Source organism: Durio zibethinus, chromosome 16 (assembly GCF_047325235.1).
Source record: "Durio zibethinus cultivar Kanyao isolate XHJ-2024 chromosome 16, ASM4732523v1, whole genome shotgun sequence".
Classification (NCBI taxonomy): domain Eukaryota; kingdom Viridiplantae; phylum Streptophyta; class Magnoliopsida; order Malvales; family Malvaceae; genus Durio; species Durio zibethinus.
In genome coordinates, this window is record NC_143177.1 from 22,147,023 (window position 1) to 22,168,326 (window position 21,304).

Genomic DNA, 21,304 nt, shown 5'->3' on the forward strand with positions numbered 1-21,304 from the left:
ATCATTATCTAAACTTTTATCTTTTTTATCTTTTTACTCTTACTTCAAGATTTTACAGTATCGCTTTTTATGACCTGGTTTACCACAATGGAAGCATTTTACTTTATCTTTAGAATTGGATCTATATTTAGACTTATTATGACTTTTTGAGTTTTGACCTCTGTCGATGTTTTTACATTTGTTCTTTGTGACAATAGCTTGACTTTTAGGGTATAAATATTTTTGCCTTGCTTCTTTATTAAGCATACTGTCATTTACTATCTCTAATATTATCTTATAATTAAGAGCTGAATTAAGAACAGTCACAACTAGAGTATTCCAACTGTCTAACAATGAACCTAAAAGATATAATGCCTTCATTTCGTCATTATCTTAAGCTCTATAGTAGTCATCTATTCAAATATATATTAAAAATCACTTAAGTGCTCTGATATTGATTGTCCATCCTTATACTATAAAGTTACAAGCTTTTTAATGAGCATAACTTTATTCATGCCTATTTTCTTCTCACATAATGCTACCAATTTTTCTTAAATAGTGTGGGCATCTGTCTTTTGCGCTACATGATAGAACACGTTAATATCAATTCATTTTTTTTATTGTGGCCAACATTTTTCTATCTAGTTTTTTCTAGTTTTTATCTTTTGTATCTGTTGGCTTAGCTAAGTCACCCAATACTGATTCATACAAAATTTTACAGTATAAATGACCCTCCATCATAAGCTTCCAAATTGAATAATTTAACACTGTCAATTTTATCATAAAACTTATATAACTCTTCATAATCTTAAATAGAATTTGCTTATATCCTAGGTTACTTTTGTATAGATGTTTTAAAATAACTCTCACTCTGATATCACTTATTGGGCCCGAAGCAACAAACATAACAACACAGAAGTAATATATTATAATAAACCTAAAAATAAATAATAATCTATAATCAACAATGCCTAAAAAAAATAAAGTACACAAAGATTTACGTAAAAAATCTTTCAGTGTAAAAAAAAAAAACTACAGACTACTAAAAAATCTCCACTATCAAATAATAGATATATAAAGTTCTTCTCTAACTAAAACTAAAACTAATCAATAATTAAAAAGATAATTAAAGAAATCTTATCAAATAAGTGATTCAACAAATACACATTAAATTTATTTTTAAAGAGCTTTAAACGTGATTTTCATCATTTAAAATGTAAAATTTTGAATCATAAACTTACTAATAAAATTTTAGATCAATCAAATTATATATCGACATTTGTTTAATTAACTCTCCTTCCTCCATCTTCTTTTTATCTTTTCCAACTTTTTTTTTCTTTCTTTTTCTCTCAGTTTTCGACGCCACACCAATTTACGCCTAGAGCACAACCCTTTCTTTTATTGTTTAGGGCTTTATTTTATGTTAAAGGTCAAAAGACCTAAGACTTTTGATTGGCTAAAACAATGAGGCTGGACCCCACATATTCCTAACACGATGGCCATGATAACAAAACTGCTTATGGATATGATGATGTCTTTGATGAACCTACAATGGGATGGGCTCGATATGCTTACACAATTCGGATATGGGATTTTTTATCAGAAGTCAGCAGTGGGTGCAAAAGCTTCATCCAGTGAATGGTTAAAGCATATTCTTCAGAAAGGCATGATTACCATACCCCGAACAAAAAAGCAGTACCTTCCGTTTATTCCCTGCCAAACGCTTTAGAGCTGCTTGGCAGGAGATTAAGGGCTAAGATAAACTGAATAGCAAATATTGGGAAAAAAAATGAATTATGTTCTTTCATTGGTCGGGGAAGCATAACTGTATAACTACTTTACTATAACAATGTTGAAGTAATTTGAGCAGTTAAATTTAAAATCCATAAAAAATCCCTGGAAAATCTAGTTAGAGATTGCTTTCTTGCTTCAAAATAGAGAATGAACTTGAAGCATCTATAAGTAAGCCAGTCAGAAGTTTGAGTTTCTTTTGCTTGCAGTCATTTCTGCATCAGTTCATATTCATGATCAAAAAGTTCAGGCCACGAATCTTTAAGGTCATAGACTATACCTGGCCCGTACATCTGGACTAGCTCCTCCTGTTTCATTTCCATAAGCACAAATCAATAATTTGTATGTATTAGATCAATAAACTTTAGATCGAAGGATAAAAGGTGCAATAAACATTCTTGGCAACAAAGAAAAGGGGAGATGAGAATAAGCAGAAAGGTCTAGACAGTAAAGTAGTGAACCTTGATGAGTTTGTTTTCCGTGTCAATTCTCCCGCATTCCTCTGAAAGACTCCCAAGTTCCTTGCAAAGGGCAGAGTTATCAGCTTTCAGCGCCTCTATTCTTGCTTGTAGTTTTTCACATTCTTGCTGGGAAAACAAGAAATCCATGAGACAAATATTAACACATGAAATGGACTGTAACTTACTACCTATGCTAAACCTTTTCATCAGCACTCGGTTTGTTCATATTTTTATTACATCATTCAACCATTTCCAGATTAGATCCTGCATGAGACACTCTATAATACATCCACTCTAATTATGTAGTGGTACTCCAATGTTGCCTCTGCCCATTTCTTAATCCATAATGTACTTATTCTTTTGTCCAAAGAACCAACAAAGGCATATATTGATGAAAAAAGGAATCCTATAATAGTATCATAGTACATAAATTGAGCTTGCCCTCTGAAGCAATGCAAGATCTGTTGATAGGCAAGGAGATCAAGTTTAAAACAAAGGAAACATCAAAGTAAAATGCGAGAAGAAAAAGCAAGTCTAAAATGGAAATCATTAAAACTCATGTGTGTGCAGTGCATACGTACAAACATGGATACCTGCTTGCGAAATCTTGACCTTTTAGCTGACTCCCGATTCATTTGCCTCCTCCTTTGCTTTCTAAGTTCAGAATCATCCTGCCAAGAAATTAAAGTCAGAAAAAAAAAATAATGAAATGCAATACTAACAGATACATACTGACATACATGTCAGTTCTAGATATAATAATAATAATCTCTGTTCTATTTTCAAAATTTCAAAACAGAGCTGTGTTTCAGTGGATGGAACATTCTACTGGACAATTCTACTCTGATTGGTGGTATAATTTGGGGGGAGATTAATTAATTATATCCTCTGAATGTTCCTGAAGAGACATGTAATGGGTACAGATGCTCCAAGCTGTATATTAAAAATGATTTATTTTCAATAAAATTTGCTTCAGTTACTAGAAAGAAACAAAAACTTGCAGCTAGCTAAAAGAGTCACCAGTCAGGGTATCTGATGCATACACTAATCTTTGTAGTTGTCGATACAGCTTCAGCAGAACTATAAATCATTCCCAAGTTCGGGGTAGTCTCAAGCATGTCTGCTGCAGAATCTTCCACCATTGAATCTGGATGTGCAACAATTATCAACAAACAAACAGATAGATTTGCAATAGAAACTGAAAGGTACGACCATCCATCGCAACTGCTGGAGAAGGATGATGAGAGCTAAACCCCAAGAGTTTCAAAAATCAAAACTTACAATTATCTGCATTTGTCTGGTTCAATCTTTGCTTCTTCGTCAAAGAAAGATCCTGAAGAAAGAGAAAGCTTTGACCGTATTAGTAAAATCACCCACCAATTCACAAGTCTCGCAAGCTTGACTCATGTATTGTTTGATTAACTGAAAGTCTAAAAGGGTGATGAATTTTGTAAGAAATAAACTTCTATATAAAAACTATTTTGGTATGATATTAAAAATTGAAAATTGAATAGATTGTTGTTGAACTTTTTGCAAAGATAAATATGATTTTATAGAGATTGTCTATCTAATCAGAGTTGAAAGATTATGGCATAGAAGAATTTTTAATTAATGTGTGGGGTTATTGCAGTCATACAATAGAAAATTAAAATTTTTTTTTTTATAAAGTACATTAAATAGCTTCTTAAAAATATATTAAATAAATTCTATATACTTCATAAGTATTACAAATTTTCAATTAAAATATTCTATTAAGTGGCTCCAAAATGTGTAACCAAATGGATTGTCAATATTAAACCATAAAAATTAAATAACTTTAATTTGCAAAATGGATTATCTAATAGCACCTATTTTCAGAGTTTGATAATAATCAGCCAGTTGCACAGGTTTTTTAGAGAATTGGATTTTTGTTTGTGCAACTAACTAGAACTAGCAAGTAGCAAGATATAACACAGGTTGAGGTCACATACTTGATTAGTGTCATTACTTTCATCTGATGAGGCCTCATCACCACCAGCAGCAATCCTGAAAGAGAATTTTGCAATTACAGTTTGGTACCACACCTCCCTAACCCACCCACCTAAAGGGGGAAGGAAGGAAAAAGAAGTGATAGATATATACTAGAAAAGAAATGGTGATGATAATACCTTCTTGAAGGATCATGGTTATAATTTCTGTAACTTGTACCATCCATTTCAATTCTGCCTGACCTATCACCATAATGTCCAACAATTCCAGAGCTTCCTTTAAACTGTCTCATTAAATCCAGGCTCTTTTCGCTAGGAACATCTTTTCCTTTTTCAGGAATTGGCAATGTGGAATCCTGAACATATTGCATTATCCAATATGCAAGTAAGTAGGTGAGTTACCATAGAAACTGCTTTGTACATGAAGGCCAAACAAATTCAAACTTTCCAAAGGACAAATACAGAGTCAACTAAATTTAAAAAAAAAAAAATATTCATGTTAAAAAGGAAATAGAAGGGGGAAAGAATAACAGACTGAATATGAAGGTTTACCCCGCAAAGAATAGAATATGTATGTGGCGACCTCTTATGATAAAAACCAGGGTATGGTTGTGGAGCTTGGTTATATTGCATTACCTGAGGCTGCAAAAAAGCATCCAAAAAAAGCAAATCAAACACTTTCTCAGAAGAAACAGTGAAGGACCTCATTAGTATTAAGACAATCGCCTGACTTACCCAGCAATACGGCTGAGAATTTGGCAAAGAAAACCCATTTTGAGTGTAGTGGATCTGTTCATTGCAATAGTACCGAAAGCCCACTTAAGTTATTCAAAGTTGAGACAATGCTTTATAAAAATAATTAGCAATGAGTTTAGAATGTCTTTAACCTGCATAGAATTTAACAAATGCTGTGGCAACGGTGCAGCTGAACTTTCCTGCAATACAGAAAATGTTATCAGGAAAATAAACCATTAAGTTTTTTTTTCTCTCTCTAAAGGGCATTGTTATTTGGTCAGAGCAAATGTAGAAAGCACAGACAAAGGAGAACCTTGTGTTTATGAGACTTAGCTAGTGACTTTACTTCTCTGCTGGAACCCATCTGTTTTGAAGGCTTTGGCTTAGCAATTAAATCTCTTTCTTCTGTCTCCATTTCAGCACTCTGAAGTACCAAACCAAAATTTTTTTAATCAATTTCAGTAGCTATCTAAATTTTTGAAAACTATTACAAAAAGGGTCAATAAAAATAAAAAAAATTCTCATCTTTCATATTTATTTTACAAAATTAAATGACTAAGACAAGAAAAAGGGTCAAAGTAAACAGATAAAAAAGAAGACTCCTTTACCTATCCATTATGTCATCATTGGATAGACCAAAAAAAACCCCCCCAAAAAAAAAATCATGATAATTTATGTGTTGATGTATCCGGAAATCAGGAACAAAATTTATAAGTAAATTTTTATATTTTGAACCATTGCACATCTCAGCAAAAAGTATAGATTTTGAGACTTTGCATTATTCCGCTGATGGATCAATTCTGCATGCAAAATGTCTGAAATTTATTTTATCATAACTCAGCATAGAGAAATTCACATGTAGTCTTCTAATTAATAATTCAAAAATCTTTTTCTGATCGATCATAAATTATAAAATAAAAAAGAATAATCCAAACAAAATCGAAAATCACAAAACAGAGATATATACTCACATTGAGCCATATAAGAAGATTTGAGATTTGCAGTTTAGTTTAAAAGATTTGTAATTCAATCTTTAAGGAAAAATGAATTTCTTCCTTCAACTAAAATCTTTTTTTTTTTTGTTTGATTGAACTTTTGGTAGAAAACAACATAAGCATTCAAAACTTCAACAAACGTTTGCTTCTTCCTCACGGAAACTTAAAGAAATCAATCAAAAAGATTTTTTTTTTGAAAAAAAAAAAGACGCAGCGTAATGAAAATCAGGAAAAAAATCAAATTTCAAGAAAAAAAGTTTCTGAGTGAAGACAATTAAACTCCAGGATTAGAAGAATTGGTACAATAATCATAGGCTTAACAATAAAGAAAACCCTAGATTTTAAGTTTCCATAAGCTTTAAGGGCCGGAGAAGGAGAAGGAAGAAGGAAGACAAACACCTGAGCGGGTGGCGCGAAAGGGCAAATTTCAGATTGGTAATCGTGCTAATACGGTATGTTTCATGGACGTTAAGATGAGTGTTAGTCTTTCATATTTAAAGAGTCTATTGTTAATTATCGACGGTTGAGAACGTCCCTTCCATATGCGCTTACGGTCTTGATCAAATCCTTCTCTTGACCAACGACTTACTTTAATTTCTTTTATTAAATAAATAAATAATATGAAAATAAGCATAAATTTAATTTCTTTTAATCATAATTTTTGCATATGCAAAATCGTTAGATTAAAAATATATTTTTTTATATTTAAAAGTATGAAAATTTAAATTCAACTTTTTTAAATAAAGGAGACAAGCATAAAAAATTTTAAAAGCTATAAAATTATTAATTTGATTGTTAATATATAAAATAGAATTTATATAATAATATTTTTACTTGGATAAGGGTATGCAAAAACCAATGGCGTGGTAAAAGTGGCTAAATTTTTTTCAAAATGTTTAATTTATGTAGCAATGTTGTGCAAATTGAAATACTTGTGTCCCAGAAAGAATATTTCATTCAATTTTTTAAAGTATATATTTTTATATGAGCAATATATTATATATACATATATCTATGGAATAAATTAACTTACATAAAAAAAATTATATTTTTTTCTAATCATTAATTTTAATAAATTCAATAATTGAGATTATTTCAATTTTTTAATTTTTTTACTCGATTCTTTCAATATCAACTTACACCAGTATAAAACTAAAACCTCGGTGTCAACTCACATTAGCATAAAACTAAAAACTTTTTTAAATTATTGATTTTAATAAATTCAATAGATAAAATTAAATCATTTTTTTTAATTTTTTGGCCTTATTTCTCTACTCCCTTACATTTATTTAAATCAATGGTTAAATTTTAATAATTAATTTTAATAAATCCAAAAATGAGATTAATCCATTTTTCTTTTCTTCTTCTCTTGACTTTTTCATCTTTTGGATCTATTAAAATTAATAAGTAAAAAATTTTAAAACTTTTTAATTTTATGCTGATATAAGTTAATCCTAATCCTCATATATATATATATATAGATTGGCCACTGGTATACCGATTCTTTTAGAGAACAACTCGTTGGAAACTGAATGAGAACTTTAAGCAAAGAATGGTCCAGTAAAAAATATAGGCCGCAGGATAAAGCATGTTCTTCCTTGCAAAGATGAAACAGATAAATACATGAAAAAAAAAAAGTCACAAGTTCCACATCCGAACTTGTTTCACTCATAAAACGAAAATTATGATGATCCATCCAATTTCACAAACACATCATATAGTTACAGCAGCACAAACACCTTTTAAGCGTGCCTCACGTAGTGCGGAAGAATATGTCTCCTAACAGCACGCAAGTCTTACAAACGATGAGCCTTCAAGCAAATGGTTGCTTTTAATACAAGTGCAGCTCACATACAACGAGCGAAGAAGGTTTGGCTTACATATCCACCAGCCATTGCTCTTCTCACATTGGACTCGAACAGTTTCGGGTTGTCCCTCAAGACAGCTGCAGCATCATGATTGAGGGGATCCTCATAGTTGGGTTGCTGCATGCACAATCATAAACTGTAATTAAAATACACCAACCAAGTTGCAAAATGTTGCGAAAGAAAAATCAATACCGCGAAGAGATGAAACAATCCGTAAATTATAGTGTTTATGTTTAGAACAGGTTTCCAATCTTCTCTTAGAACATTGAGGCAAACATTTCCTTCCAAATCAATGTTAGGGTGGTACACCTGCAAACAAGAAGAAATGTTTAGAACTGATTGACCATTTAGCTAACCAACACCATTAAAATGTGACCTCATTATGATCAAGACATCCTTGTGTACCTTTGTCTTGCATTTGACCTTAGGTGCTTCATGAGGGTAGATGGGGGAAACTTGGAAGGAGAATAAAAATGTGCCACCTCTGCGACCAAAAATGCAATAAGTGCTTGCATGCAAGAAAGAATCGCATATTAAGAGCAAAAAAACTTGACATAGTGCTTGGCTCAGATTTTTCTAATGAAAGCTTCAGAAATATTAAACTCATAAACAATTGAAAATCCTGGTTGTAACTTGTAAGGCACCTGGAAACAATTTTAATCACCAGGGTTTAATGCATGGTATGGACATAAAGATAGCCGCATTAGATTGCACAATCTCATTGATTAACTGTGTTAAATGCCGTAATGGTCAAAAACCACCCAGTTGCTAAAGAAAATTTTACAATCTAAACGGACAACACAAGAAAACTTTAGCAGCCATTGATCTTCAGTACAAAACACCAATCCTTTGTCTTGCATAATTTTCAGACCTAAAATTAAAAAGATTGTAAAGAAAGAAGCCAGTGTTGAAAGAAAGAGGGCTACAATAGTAGTTATCATTTAAACAAAATAAGGAGGTCATGTGCGTAAAATCACTTACAGATAATAACCTTCATCAGGCTGAATGGTAACCTCAAAGTTCATCAAGTCATCTTTGCCATTGGGAAATAAAATGCTACATGTTTGTGGTAGATTCAGTTCGCTGATATCTACAAAATAAGGCACACAAATTCAGAGTAGGTACTCTTACAGGTAACTTACGCTAGTTGTAGTTGGATTAATGGAGTACAATTTTCAAATGACTAAGTGTTTTTCATAACAAATTAACAGGTTCTAAAAACAATTAGAAGAAGAAAATTTTACAGATCATTCTTGAAATACAACCCAATTATGAGCTAACAATTTTCTTGATTCTGTAAAATCAACCAACAAATTCTCATAATAAATAAAAATAACTCCAACTTTATAAACATGGCAGTTCATGTTTCTTGATAGGCAATCTTAAAAGACTGGAACTGACACTTTCATCTTTTCTGTCTGTCGAATCAAAGCCTCAATAACCAATTTTATCAAAACCATTTATTATTAAAGCAAGTAAAAAATTGATTCAAGTAATGATAGTCTCAAAGAGTCACTAAACATGACAATTATAAAAAAATATAAATCGAGAAACCTTTATGAAGACGTAATTCTCCTGCACTTTGCTTCTTTACAGGTGCCCTCCCATTGGCATTTTCTGCAATTTCCCTCTGCTTTTCCTTGACCTTAAATAGCTTGATCATTGTTCCTAAATTATGATAATATAAGAAATGAGAATGGAAGGCACATAACAGACAAACCTAATGAACTCTTGTGCAGAATACACATATTAAAGACACATTGAGGGACTTGTGTGCAACATATAAACACGTTAAAGACACTCGAATAGAGATTCTCGTAACAAACTAGCATATCCAGAAATTATTGCAAAAGAGAGCATCCCAGAGTAAGATGTTCATCAAATACCCAAAGGAAAAAAAAAACACTAGAGAAGACTAAACTAACATCAAACCAAGAAACCACAAGCCTTTATTTCACAACCAAACAATTAAATCTTCAAGAAATTACATCAGTAAAGAAGAAAGCACTGCCATGGAAAAAGTTGGTCAAAATTTCCAACCTCTAAGATACACATCAGATAGATAAAAACCAAGCATTTTGAAGAATGTATGGGGAAATTGGAAATCAAACCCTACACCCAAAAGCAAAACTTTGAAAGTGAATTTGAAAGAAGAAAGCAAGTGGTAATTTGATCACAAACAGAAGAGAGACAGCCAAAATAGCTAAGCAAGTAATGAACAATTTGCAAATCTTCAATCTTTTAAAAAACCAACAAACGTTGAATTTCACTGATAACTTGAGGCCAACCTTATTCCAATGATCTTTTCGTAACTATCACCCAAGAATCATATAGAGATTCAACAAATACAAAAAAGAAAGATGATATGATGAACTGAACCCCAAAACAATCCAAGGTTTAGAGTCATCATCAAAATCCACAAAAAAAAAAAAAATGAACAAACTCAAAATATTCCTCTTTCAAGCAAATTCAAGACCAAAATCCAACCAAAAGCAATACCACGAGTGGACCTTTAGCCGTTTATTAACATACAAATAACCACAGGAAAACAAAAACAACAGGAAAAGAAAACTAAATCCAAATTCCAATTCAGAAAAAGCTCTTTGAATCAAAGACAGATACATAAACATGCAAAAGACTGAAACGCGGATCAGGTTGGTCCTTTTACCGGTGAAAAAACAAGCAAAGGGCTTTCGCAGTAAATAAAATCAGAGCTGAGAGGGAATCTCACAGCGTAGAAAGTGCCTATATATTGCAAAAAACAAAGTAAAAATATTTTTTTTTGGTGCTGTTTTGGGTATTTTCTCACGAGGTCAATTATCGTCATCAACTATTGGTTTCTTTCGCTTTTGACGATGAAACGGGCTTCTGCGATTCCCTGCTATGCGCCCTTTTTTAAATCTACGCATCGGTCAGTATTACCAATAAGAGATTGCCACCAAAGAAAAGAGGTATTTTTAAGTATATCACATTTAATAATTATAATTGTTTATATCAAATATATTTTATTAAAAAATTATATAAAATTCAGAATTTTAAATGACAAACTGTTATATAATTTTTTATTATAATTAAATAATTATAATAAAAAAATTATAAATGATATAGATTCATTATAATTAATTATTTAAAATTTATTAAAATATGATCTAAAATTTATACTTATAAGTGATGTATTTTTATATACTTTTTTATTATAACTAAATAATTATAAGATTTTAATAAAAAATTATAAGTGAAATGGTTTTTTTTTTCATGGTAAAATGATGAAGGTTTTTGTGGTGGTGTAGGCAAGTGCATATAAAAAAAAGATAGCTCGGCCACACGATATCACAAACCAAGAGCCGTGGTAAATTTGGCAATGTGGCGTCGGTTTTCCACTTTTTCTTTTTCTGCTTTTTTTTTTTAATATTATGATATTAGGAAGGATGCGACATAAAAATAATACAAAACAATATAAAACTAATATAATTTAAAATTTTGATAAAATTAAAAATATATTTTATATTTTTACATTAACATAACTATAATATAATAATTTTTTTATTATAGATATATTTGATGTGAAGCAAATGGTATATTTATATATAAATTATAATATTTAATTTTTCCTTTCGTGTATTTTAAAATTTAGATTTTAATCTAATTTTTTTATGTGGCAAAAAAATATATCATTTTCTTTAAATTTTTAATTTGTCAGATAAAGTTAGAAAATAGTGGAGTTGGAAGGAATTCCGATAAAATTTCAGGTAAGGTTTGTAATTTTACCAAAAAGTAAAAGAAAAATCCTAAATCCCCGAATCATCGAATAAAAGAAAAAGGGTAAAAACTCGGACTGGGTGGAATTGTAGTAGTAGATTCCTGAATCTCCCGAAGTTGTTTAACACTAAAACCCTAATCCCTAAAATGGGGAAATTGTGGGTGATTTTTGTTGCTTTGATCTCGATCTTTCTTCCATTTCTCTGCAATTCTTTCTCTCCGGAATCTCCGACCGATCGCCGAGTCCTGGTCCTCCTCGACGATTTCGCCATCAAGTCGTCTCACTCCCTCTACTTCAATTCCCTCAAATCGCGCGGCTTCGACCTAGACTTCAAACTCGCCGATGATCCCAAGATCGCTTTGCAACGCTACGGCCAGTATCTCTACGATGCCTTGATCCTTTTCTGCCCCTCCACTGAACGTCAGTTATTTCACATTTTCTTTTTCTTTATTTTAATATTTTCAGACGAATTATTGCCGTTTTCTTTTTCTTGTTAATGCGTTCTCGTTTAAATTGGTAATGTATTTGTTTAATTAGGTTTTAGAGGATCTATAGATCTTGCTGCCATTATCAATTTTGTTGATTCGGGTCATGATTTAATTATTGCTGCGGATGCTAATGCTTCTGACTTGATTCGGGAAGTGGCCACTGAATGTGGAGTTGATTTTGATGAGGTCAGACACATTTATATTATCTAATTTGAAGCTTCAATCCTTGTTATTTCTCCACTTGATTGTTCACTAAGGCTTCCCTGTTTGTTTGTGTAGGATCCTTTGTCTATGGTTATTGATCACACTAGCTATGCAGTTTCAGAAACAGAAGGAGATCATACTTTCATTGCCAGTGATGATTTTATTAAGTCTGATGTGATCTTCGGAAGCAAGAAAATTGACGTAAGTTCAAATGCCAGCATTTAGCATTGACAGTCTTAGTCCTCTTATTAGGTTCTAGATAATTTTATGGGCAAGTATTGATGGTGGCGCCAATCATTAGTCTCTCACTTGAGGTTGTTTCTGCCATGGTAAAATGGTACTACTGTGGCACTTTGCTTATGACATTTTCTAGGTTTCTAAACTGCATTGAGTTCTTTAGCCATTTGCGTACGTCCTTCAATTACGATAAAGTAGTTACACATTTTTATGAGCTTAAATGAATACTGATATACTGTTGGAAGCTCATTGCTTGTTATGCATTACGGGTATAATTGTTTTGATTTCTGACTAGTTTTCATTAAACATACCACAGGCTCCTGTACTTTTCCAGGGCATTGGCCATTCATTGAATCCTGCCAATAGCTTGGTAAGCTGCTTCAATCTGGTTTGCAAGAATTTAAAGAACATATACATCAATTTATTAATGACCACCATAATCTTTTTTTATCTTCATACATCACACTCTTTTTTAGGTGTTAAAAGTTCTCTCAGCTTCTCCATCTGCCTATTCAGCTAATCCCAAGTCCAAGCTGTCAACTCCACCATTGTTGACTGGTTCTGCTATCTCCCTCGTTTCAATTGTGCAGGTAGGTCAATACTCATCAGTTCATATATCTTCTGCACGTCTAGATCATGAAAGCGTTATACTTCCCATCTTGTTTTAGGATATTTTTGCACAAGCTGAATGGAAAAAACGTAGGTTGTTCTGACTCAAATATAGCAAGCTGTTCAAATAAGATGATTTTTTTTTTAATTTCTTTTATAGGCAAGGAACAATGCACGGATTCTGATAACTGGCTCATTAAGTATGTTTAGCAATCGGTATGTAGTATATTAACTTTTAAGTGATTGCTTCCTTATTGAATTTTCCTTTTGATTTTGTAATTAATAGCACGTCTTGTTTCTTGATGAACTGTTTAAATGTTGTCAGATTATTTAGATCTGGTGTGCAGAAGTCTGGGAGCCCAACCAAGTGAGTGAATCTGTAACTCTATAAACTACCCTTTCAATATAAAACACTGAGAAATCATAAACAAATCAGCAGCAATACATTCTTGGTAAATAAAAGGAAACAGTTAAGCAAGTTCTTAGGTTGCGCTGAAATCATCACATGAAACCCATATCAAAGCTTCATCTTTTGTATGGATCTTCCTATCAAGGATGATACCAGCTGCATTTCCAATTTTACAATCAACTTTGTTTATGTCTTTGCACTTGCACCTACTTGCATGCTAGGATTCTTTTTTAACTGATGTGCTTAAAACAAGACATATTTGAGAAATGTTCTTTCTGATGGCAGACATGAGAAATCAGGTAACGAGCAGTTTTTCACTGAACTTAGCAAATGGGTTTTCCACGAAAGAGGTCATCTTAAGGTAGGCATGTTGATAAACTTTGTCATTAAAAATAGCCGATTCCTGTATTGCAGCGTGATTTTTAAGCATCTGATTTTTTTATGTATGTTTATATACAGCATATATTAACAAATGTTTTGTTCTTTAGGCTGTAAATGTAAAACACCACAAAGTTGGAGAAACTAATGAACCTGCTTTATACAGGATTAATGATGAGTTGGTAATTCTTCTACCTTGTCTCTTTTGATGTAATGCTGAGTAGCATTTTTTAGAAATTTTACCGAAATGAAATGGGCTTGTTTCATGAAGGAATACTCAGTCGAGATCTATGAGTGGTCTGGAACAAGCTGGGAGCCATACATTGCTGATGATGTCCAACTGCAGTTTTATCTGATGAGCCCCTATGTTTTAAAAACTCTATCAAATAACAAAAACGTATATTATTTGCCTCTTGAGCTCATATGGTTTGCAATATCAGCTTGCTCTTAATATGAAGTCATCCATATAAAAGTTCTGGTCTATTCTTGTCCTGCAGGGTCTCTATTCCACATCATTTAAGGTTCCAGATGTTTATGGTGTTTTTCAATTCAAGGTTGAGTACCAAAAGCTTGGGTATACAAGTTTATCCCTTTCAAAGCAGGTATCAAATTTTGTTTTTCAGGATTCTGGATACAAATTTCTTGCTTGAGACCTAATTCTCTTACCAGTTATCTGATTTTATTTGAAATATGGAAACTTGTAATAGAAGTTAAAATTCACAAAAGATTAGCATAGACATTGATTTATATTTGGTTAATTTCATGTAATTAATTTGCTAAGAACTTGGTTCTCTCTCTTTTAGCAAAATAATCTTATTTTTACCAATTTAAATATTGTTATTCGTAATTGCCTTTGTGGAGACATTTCTTTTGTGGTTCTTCTACATCTCATGGAATTTTTTATTTTGCAAAGCTGGTTTCTGATTTGCTGTGTGAATTGTCAACACATTGAATTGCATTGCAGATTCCAGTCAGGCCTTATAGACACAATGAATATGAAAGATTCATACCAGCTGCTTACCCCTACTATGGAGCTGCATTTTCTATGGTATGACACTTTTGTTCTTCTTTGTTAACGGTATAACTTATAAGCCAATTGTTCATCTCAATAATAACAAATCCTCAGGATTTGAGGTTTTGGAGGGATAACTATTTGAAATAATTGGCAAAGAGTCTGCTGTGAGATATTTAAATGTTTCTATTGCATTGTCATTGTCATCGCCATGATTAATGTGCCTTTATTTTTCGTAGAAATCCCTAGGGTGATGTATTAACTTTTGATGTGGGCTTTTGATGCAGATGACAGGATTCTTCATCTTCTCCTTTGTCCATCTATACAGCAAGTAGACTGTAACATCCCTAGCATGCATGCTGCTGATAGTTGGATCCAAAATTTTTACGTGAACCATGATGCGATAGAAATGTTTAAATTTTGATGCATTATTTTGTTGAGTGGCTAGATAAAATGCCATCATGAGTTATCTATCATTTCCCCCTAGTACTCTTTCACGCCGTTATGGCGTTATCAGAAATGCTTTTATATGATACCCAAAGTGGTGCCACTTATCTGGTTACCAAGTGTTAAACGAAGGAGCATGAATTTTGTCAAGTTTTATTCTCGTTCCTGCTGAAACTGGAGCAAAAATTACATCTTTTGTTGCATTACCAACTTGAATAAAACAGAGCTTGTAAATAGTGAGTGGAGAATTTTGACCATAGAATTAAAGCAGGCCAAAATCAGTTTGGTAACAGACCATGTTTTATGGTAGTGGTGGTAGTAGGAGAGCCTTCAAGAAAAGAAAAATAAGTAAAAGGCGTACTCAGCGGAGCCCCTGGATTTTGATTTAGGCCGCCAATGATAAGAACCTTTACCTTCAGCTCATTTGGGATTTGAAGGCCAGCCGCCACCAAACTTGTTTGTTTTTATGTTTCGGCCCCTCGTTTTGCTTTAATATTCTATTTTTGCTCTTAACTGTAGTTTTAAGTGTCTAGGCCCATCTATAAATAAAACCTTTGGAATTAATTCAATTCATTCAAGTCTCCAAGTAGTGAAATTTTTTAGTAATGAGAGGTACATCATACATGTTCACCGTTGTAGGTCAATTTTTAATAGGAATAAGTTAAAAAATTGATCTTATAATTATTAAGGCTGCTTTAATAAAAATAATTGAAATAATTACAATTTTAGTTCTAAAACTTAACCATTTTCTATTTCAGTTCTAAAATTTTGCAATAACAAATTCAATCTTAAAAGTCTTCAAATATGTAAAAAATTCATCCTGCTGGCGTCCTTGAAACTTAAATAATAATAGAAAACTTACAGGGCGTATAATTGTGCCAAGGTGGCCAAACTTAACTAATTGTTATATAGAGAACTAAAACATTCACTTTTCCATTACCAACAAAAAAGATGTGTAACCAAATTCAAACTAGAGTTTGTATTTTTCAAAATTAAAAGACTTGTAGTCTTTTCAATATCAAGTGTCACCTTCAATCTTGGAGGTTAATCCTTCTGTCTCTAAACATTCTCTCGTTTTTTTCCTTATTAAAAAACCAAAAATACGAAACAAGAAACAAAAATCAAAGCTTTTATTTATTTGATTTGTTTTTAGCTTCTCTTTCCTTGTATTGTAGGCTTCAGCTATGGCAAAGCTATTCCTTTTTTAGTAACCGCGTTACAATTGTTGGAAAAAACAACACCCACGCGCAATAAAATAAGAACACACAAATATATTTGATTCGACCCAACTTAAAATGACTTACTCTAAACCTAATTCACTATCAAATAAATCTTTACAATTGTAAGACTTTTAGAATAAAAAAAGTCTCCTAAAACTCCTTACTCAAAATTTAACCCCAAACCCAATTACACCCTTAATAGCCTACTCACTTAGCTATTCTCTTGGTGTCTAACTCTCTGGGATTACTAAACTAAAACCAAAACATTTAATTTATAAGAGTGAAACCCTTTATACCTTTACTAAACTCCCGATGTGGGATACAAGACAAATTCAAACTTACTTAACTTTCGATGTGGGATTCTGAGATTCAAGGTAAATCCTAATAAATCCTCCTTTGACTTGAATCTCCAAACACTTCAACAGTATCTGCAAAGCTAACATGCTTACCTTTCTTCTTTTCTTTCATCACAGGCATTCCAGTAACTGAGCCTCCATCAAACATGTACAAGTGATTGACCCTATTCTCTTGTAGAATCACACTATCATTCTTATACACTTTCAACCAATCATTACTACCATAAAATGTGTACCCCTGTGAAGCTAACTCACCTAAAACAATCAAATTGTAGTGACAACTTGGTACATACCTTACATGATGAAGTGTCCTAATAACACCATTATGAGATCTAAGGCGAACACTCCTAATGCCTTGAATCTGCACCTTTTCTTTATTAGTAACCACAATATCTCCATGCTTTTCATTCTCATTCAATTCCACAAAGCAACTTCTATCATTACAAACATGAACTGTAGCAGCTGAATCTAAAACCCAACCTTTATCACTTTTCAAAGTCTGGATCTCATCCACACAAGTTGTCAAAACAACATCATCATCATCAGACACGACAGCAGCAGTATCACTCTTTTCTTCATCTGATTTCTTCTCATCATTCGCCCTTTTGAAAGCAGCCATATCCCTTCTCAGCTTCCTGCAGCGCACTTGGATATGTCCCTTCTCACCACAATAATAATATTCTACATCACTGTAATCTCTGTCTCTTGACTTGGATCTCCATCTTGATCCATCAATCCTCTTTTGAGTCCTTCCTCGATCAAAACCCTTTACAGTTAGTGTATTCTCCCCAGGTGATGAGTTCTGAGCTCCCATAAATCTTTCATTCTCACGCAACAGGGCAGTCACATCATCTAACTTCAAAGTAGACCTGTCTACCAACACAGTCTAAACTAAAGGCCTATAAGACTTGGGCAAAGATGACAGCAAAATTAAAGCCTTCTCTTCATCTTTTAACTCATCAACAGAAATCGCTAGCAATTGAGAAACCAATCTATTAAACTCATTCAGGTGATTATGAAGACTCATACCTTCTTCCATCTTCAGAGAATACAGATCCATCTTCAAACATAATCTATTAATCAACGACTTCGAAGCATAAATACCTTCAAGCTTATCCCACAAACTCTTCGGAGTACTCTCAGTCAACACACTGTACTTTACTTCTGGAGCTAACGCCAATCTAACAGTACTAACAGCCTTCTTCTGAATCCTATTCCAATTAGCATCAGACATTCCCTCAGGCTTACTACTCTCTAATGCCTGATCAAACCTTTGTTGTACTAACAGATCTTGAATCGTACTTTACCATAACATAAAATTACTTTTCCATCAAATAACGAAATTTCAAACTTAGGCATAGACATACCAGACATACCTTCTTCAGACATCTTCAAACACTGCTTCACGATCTCTTGGGCCCACGAACCTTAAACCTCGAACCTCGCTCTGATACCACTTGTTGGGGAACACCAAAGCTCCTATACCATTTGTTAAGGAACACCACAGCTCTGATACCATTTGTTGAGCTAAAAGCCTCCAATCCAATCACACAAATGGAAGCAAAATCAAACAATAAAGCAAACACACAAGAGATAATAATTTAACGTGATTCGATCCAACTGACCTACATCCACGGATGAGAAAAAAATGTAAGAGAATTGTAGGGTTTTGTGGGATAGACACCTCATAGGAGTATTGGGGCTTTACGTCTTATGGGTGTGTATGTTTGTTTGTGAGTAGACTAGAGGAGATTAAAAGGGTCCACATAGGTATGGTATATGGGAGCATATGGGATGTGTTTGGTTATGTTGAAAGGGTGCACAAGGGTTTAAGTTTGTGTTTGTTTGGGTTGAGAATATTCCATAGGACTAGAGGAGATTGAGAGTGTCTTATGAGTATTGATTGTTGAGTGAGGTTGATGATTTGATATAAGTTTGTAATTCTCTACAACTAGTGGATCTTGTTTCTCATCCGTGGATGTAGGTCAGTTGGATCGAATCATGTTAAATTATTGTCTCTTGTGTGTTTGCTTTATTGTTTGATTTCGCTTCCATTGGTGTGATTGGATTGAAGGCTTTTAGCTCAACAAATGGTATCAGAGCTGTAGTGTTCCTCAACAAATGATACAAGAGCTTTGGTGTTCCCTAACAACATCAGTAAAGAGAAGAGGTTTTTAGAGATAGAATGCTTTTTTTTTTTTAAATTTAAGAAACCCATCAACTTTTCTCCCTCATTTTCTTTTCTGTTAATGGCAATCTTTCTGTTCTGATAAAATTCAAAGCCTCTATCTTCTTCTTTTCTATTTGGGTTTTCTAGATTTATCTTCTCGGGGGGTTTTTAAAATTAAAATTGTTCGAAATCCTAATGACTTTTGTGTATAGTATATATTTTCTGGTGTAACAATCTCCTTTTCATGCTTCTGCTCATCTGAGCCTTTTGTCAAAGAAAACGATTGTAACTTTCTGGACCAGATTCCAATCTGAGAGATTGGAAAAGGTGCAGAATTGAATTTGAATTTGATTTTTTTTCACTGCTTAGATCTGATCTGACAGAGCTATGGGAAATCATACGAAGACTTGCGAGCTAGACATAGACTTGCAAACCTTTAACACTAATGTCCAAGCTCGAACCAATCAAGTCATCAACACTTTGGCAGTTGGTGTTGAAGTTCGAGCACTTTCATTTGATTCACTGAAAGAGGTAACGGAATGTCTTTTGGAGATGAACAAGAGGTTGCTAAAGTTAGACTAATGCACGAAAGATAATCGGAAGAATTGAAGAATTTCAAGGTAGCTGGTGATCCTTTCACTGAGGATTTCTTCAATATCTCTCAATCTGTTTATAGGCAGCAAATAGCGACGCTCGAGAAACTTCAACTCCGAAAGAACAAGCTCGACAAAAATGCTCAAGTACATTCATGCATGGCGTAAGGTATCAACTATGATATTTGTTGCTACATTTGCTGCCGTGTTGATTTGTTCAGTTGTGGCAGCAGCTATGGCTGCCCCTCCAGTTGCTGCAGCTCTTGCTGCTGCAACTTCTATTCCATTGGGTTCAATGGGAAGTGGATTGATTCTCTCTGGAAACACTATGAAAATGAATTGAAAGGATAGATGGAAGTGATTAGCTCAATGCAAGCAGGAACTCTTATGGGGCTATTAAAGACTTGGATAACATCCGGGTTCTCATTGAGCGATTGGAGATTGAAATTGAAGCCCTCTTTCAAAACGCAGATTCTGCATTAGAGGAAGAAGCTGTAAAAATTGGCATAGAAGAAATAAAAAAGAAGCTAGGACTGTTTATGAAGAATGTGGAGGAGTTGGGGCAACAAGCCGATATTTGTAGGCGGGATATTAGGAGAGCATGGAGCGTGGTTCTGCAAAGGATCATAAAACATCCCAACAACTGAAATATTGAGCTGGACACTGTTGTTTTTGAGTCCTGGAAATCTACCTACTTCATTTTGATGCTAACGATGTTGACAGCAACAAAAATAATGATGATGAAATTGAGTGATTTCCAACATTCTATTTCCGACGCTACATCTTTGTTTGAGTTAATGTTGTAAGAAAATAATTGAAGACTAGCATTGACTTTCATTCCTTCTATATAAGTTTAGGTCATGGATATTGTTATTTCCATTTTGGAAATGTTCTTTTATTCTATGTAATTATTGAATATTTCAATAGTAGGCTACCCATTTTTATTTCAGAGGTCTGTTTCTTTCTTTCACGGTTTTTAACAAAAAATAAAGTCAAAACACATTGCAATCGGAGACTTATATTAGATTTATAAATCGTTCATGGAAAAACCACTTGCAACAGAATCGAATTTAAACTTTACCAGAGAAATATTTGTATCTTTACAAACTCAACTAACACCGTTGACATCCTTTCATGATTGTTAAAACTTATAAACTTGCCATCTCCGGTAGGTTTTCAGATATGAAAGTGGAAATAGACATTGAAAAAAGCCTGTTTACCATTCTAAATTTGCCCAATATTTACTAGGCACTTAGCTTCAGTTTTGATTTCATTTTCTCACGGTTCTATATCAAATAATCAACTGGACAAGCTGCCTACTACTGTATTTCACCTGAAAATCACCCTTGCAGGAACGCACTTATTTTTTCTCTTCACAACCTAACTGTGAAAGGGTTTTCAATATGTCAGATGAGGCATCATAAAGACGTTTCCAGAGTTTTCATTATATCAGATGCGGATTGGGCCACTGGGGGTTGAAAATTCATGTTATAGGCTTTAATTCCATTTATTAGGATAAAGATTATTTTGATAAATGAATTTATTTACTTATTTTCAACTGCACTAATTTCAGGACCATGATGATAACAGTTGAGATGTCAATGACATATAGCTTTTGACTACCC

At 33.2% G+C, this 21,304-nt stretch overlaps 3 protein-coding genes and 1 pseudogene across 5 annotated transcripts; 2 read left to right on the top strand and 2 right to left on the bottom strand.

Annotated features, from left to right (window-relative positions):
* Nucleotides 1-1,756: 1,756 nt before the first annotated feature.
* Nucleotides 1,757-6,379, bottom strand: LOC111298677 (G-box-binding factor 1-like). Its single transcript, XM_022893396.2, has 12 exons — nt 6,328-6,379; nt 5,247-5,357; nt 5,086-5,133; nt 4,934-4,987; nt 4,751-4,840; nt 4,379-4,554; nt 4,202-4,256; nt 3,513-3,564; nt 3,275-3,378; nt 2,825-2,902; nt 2,232-2,357; nt 1,757-2,078 (listed from the first exon to the last, which is right to left on the bottom strand). Exons 2-12 carry the CDS (start codon nt 5,346-5,348, stop codon nt 1,980-1,982), a joined length of 984 nt encoding a protein of 327 aa, XP_022749131.2. The 5' UTR covers nt 5,349-5,357; nt 6,328-6,379; the 3' UTR covers nt 1,757-1,979.
* Nucleotides 6,380-7,498: 1,119 nt separating this feature from the next.
* Nucleotides 7,499-10,517, bottom strand: LOC111295647 (NEDD8-conjugating enzyme Ubc12-like). 2 transcript variants are annotated; one of them, XM_022889232.2, is made up of 6 exons: nt 10,465-10,517; nt 9,351-9,464; nt 8,778-8,886; nt 8,202-8,280; nt 7,989-8,105; nt 7,499-7,913 (listed from the first exon to the last, which is right to left on the bottom strand). In XM_022889232.2, the coding sequence occupies exons 2-6, from the start codon at nt 9,457-9,459 to the stop codon at nt 7,776-7,778; spliced, it is 552 nt and encodes a 183-aa protein (XP_022744967.2). In that variant the 5' UTR covers nt 9,460-9,464; nt 10,465-10,517; the 3' UTR covers nt 7,499-7,775. The 2 variants fall into 2 exon arrangements, with proteins under 2 accessions (XP_022744967.2, XP_022744976.2); XM_022889241.2 differs by having other exon boundaries at nt 10,419-10,517.
* Nucleotides 10,518-11,637: 1,120 nt separating this feature from the next.
* Nucleotides 11,638-15,490, top strand: LOC111295637 (dolichyl-diphosphooligosaccharide--protein glycosyltransferase 48 kDa subunit-like). Of its 2 annotated transcripts, XM_022889211.2 has the most exons (13): nt 11,638-11,976; nt 12,094-12,230; nt 12,324-12,449; nt 12,802-12,855; nt 12,962-13,075; nt 13,255-13,310; nt 13,420-13,461; nt 13,789-13,864; nt 13,992-14,063; nt 14,153-14,278; nt 14,379-14,483; nt 14,846-14,929; nt 15,181-15,490. In XM_022889211.2, the coding sequence occupies exons 1-13, from the start codon at nt 11,703-11,705 to the stop codon at nt 15,226-15,228; spliced, it is 1,314 nt and encodes a 437-aa protein (XP_022744946.2). In that variant the 5' UTR covers nt 11,638-11,702; the 3' UTR covers nt 15,229-15,490. The 2 variants fall into 2 exon arrangements, with proteins under 2 accessions (XP_022744946.2, XP_022744954.2); XM_022889219.2 differs by lacking the exon at nt 14,153-14,278.
* Nucleotides 15,491-19,111: 3,621 nt separating this feature from the next.
* LOC111298678 (UPF0496 protein At4g34320 pseudogene) lies at nt 19,112-20,628 on the top strand (annotated as a pseudogene).
* The last annotated feature ends 676 nt before the right edge of the window (nt 20,629-21,304 follow it).

What these genes read in the sequence shown, in the direction of transcription:
- LOC111295637 (XM_022889211.2), top strand. Translation starts at nt 11,703, where the DNA reads ATGGGGAAATTGTGGGTGATTTTTGTTGCTTTGATCTCGATCTTTCTT. An exon ending in ACGAAAGAGGTCATCTTAAG is followed by an intron (nt 13,865 to 13,991) that starts GTAGGCATGTTG and finishes TTTGTTCTTTAG; the next exon opens with GCTGTAAATGTAAAACACCA. An exon ending in ATGGAGCTGCATTTTCTATG is followed by an intron (nt 14,930 to 15,180) that starts GTATGACACTTT and finishes CTTTTGATGCAG; the next exon opens with ATGACAGGATTCTTCATCTT.
- LOC111298677 (XM_022893396.2), bottom strand. Translation starts at nt 5,348, where the DNA reads ATGGAGACAGAAGAAAGAGATTTAATTGCTAAGCCAAAGCCTTCAAAA. An exon ending in AAAGTAATGACACTAATCAA is followed by an intron (nt 3,565 to 4,201) that starts GTATGTGACCTC and finishes CTCTTTCTTCAG; the next exon opens with GATCTTTCTTTGACGAAGAA. An exon ending in CGGAAAACAAACTCATCAAG is followed by an intron (nt 2,079 to 2,231) that starts GTTCACTACTTT and finishes GAAATGAAACAG; the next exon opens with GAGGAGCTAGTCCAGATGTA.
- LOC111295647 (XM_022889232.2), bottom strand. Translation starts at nt 9,459, where the DNA reads ATGATCAAGCTATTTAAGGTCAAGGAAAAGCAGAGGGAAATTGCAGAA. An exon ending in CCTGATGAAGGTTATTATCT is followed by an intron (nt 8,281 to 8,777) that starts GTAAGTGATTTT and finishes TTTTGGTCGCAG; the next exon opens with AGGTGGCACATTTTTATTCT. An exon ending in GATTGTTTCATCTCTTCGCG is followed by an intron (nt 7,914 to 7,988) that starts GTATTGATTTTT and finishes TTGTGCATGCAG; the next exon opens with CAACCCAACTATGAGGATCC.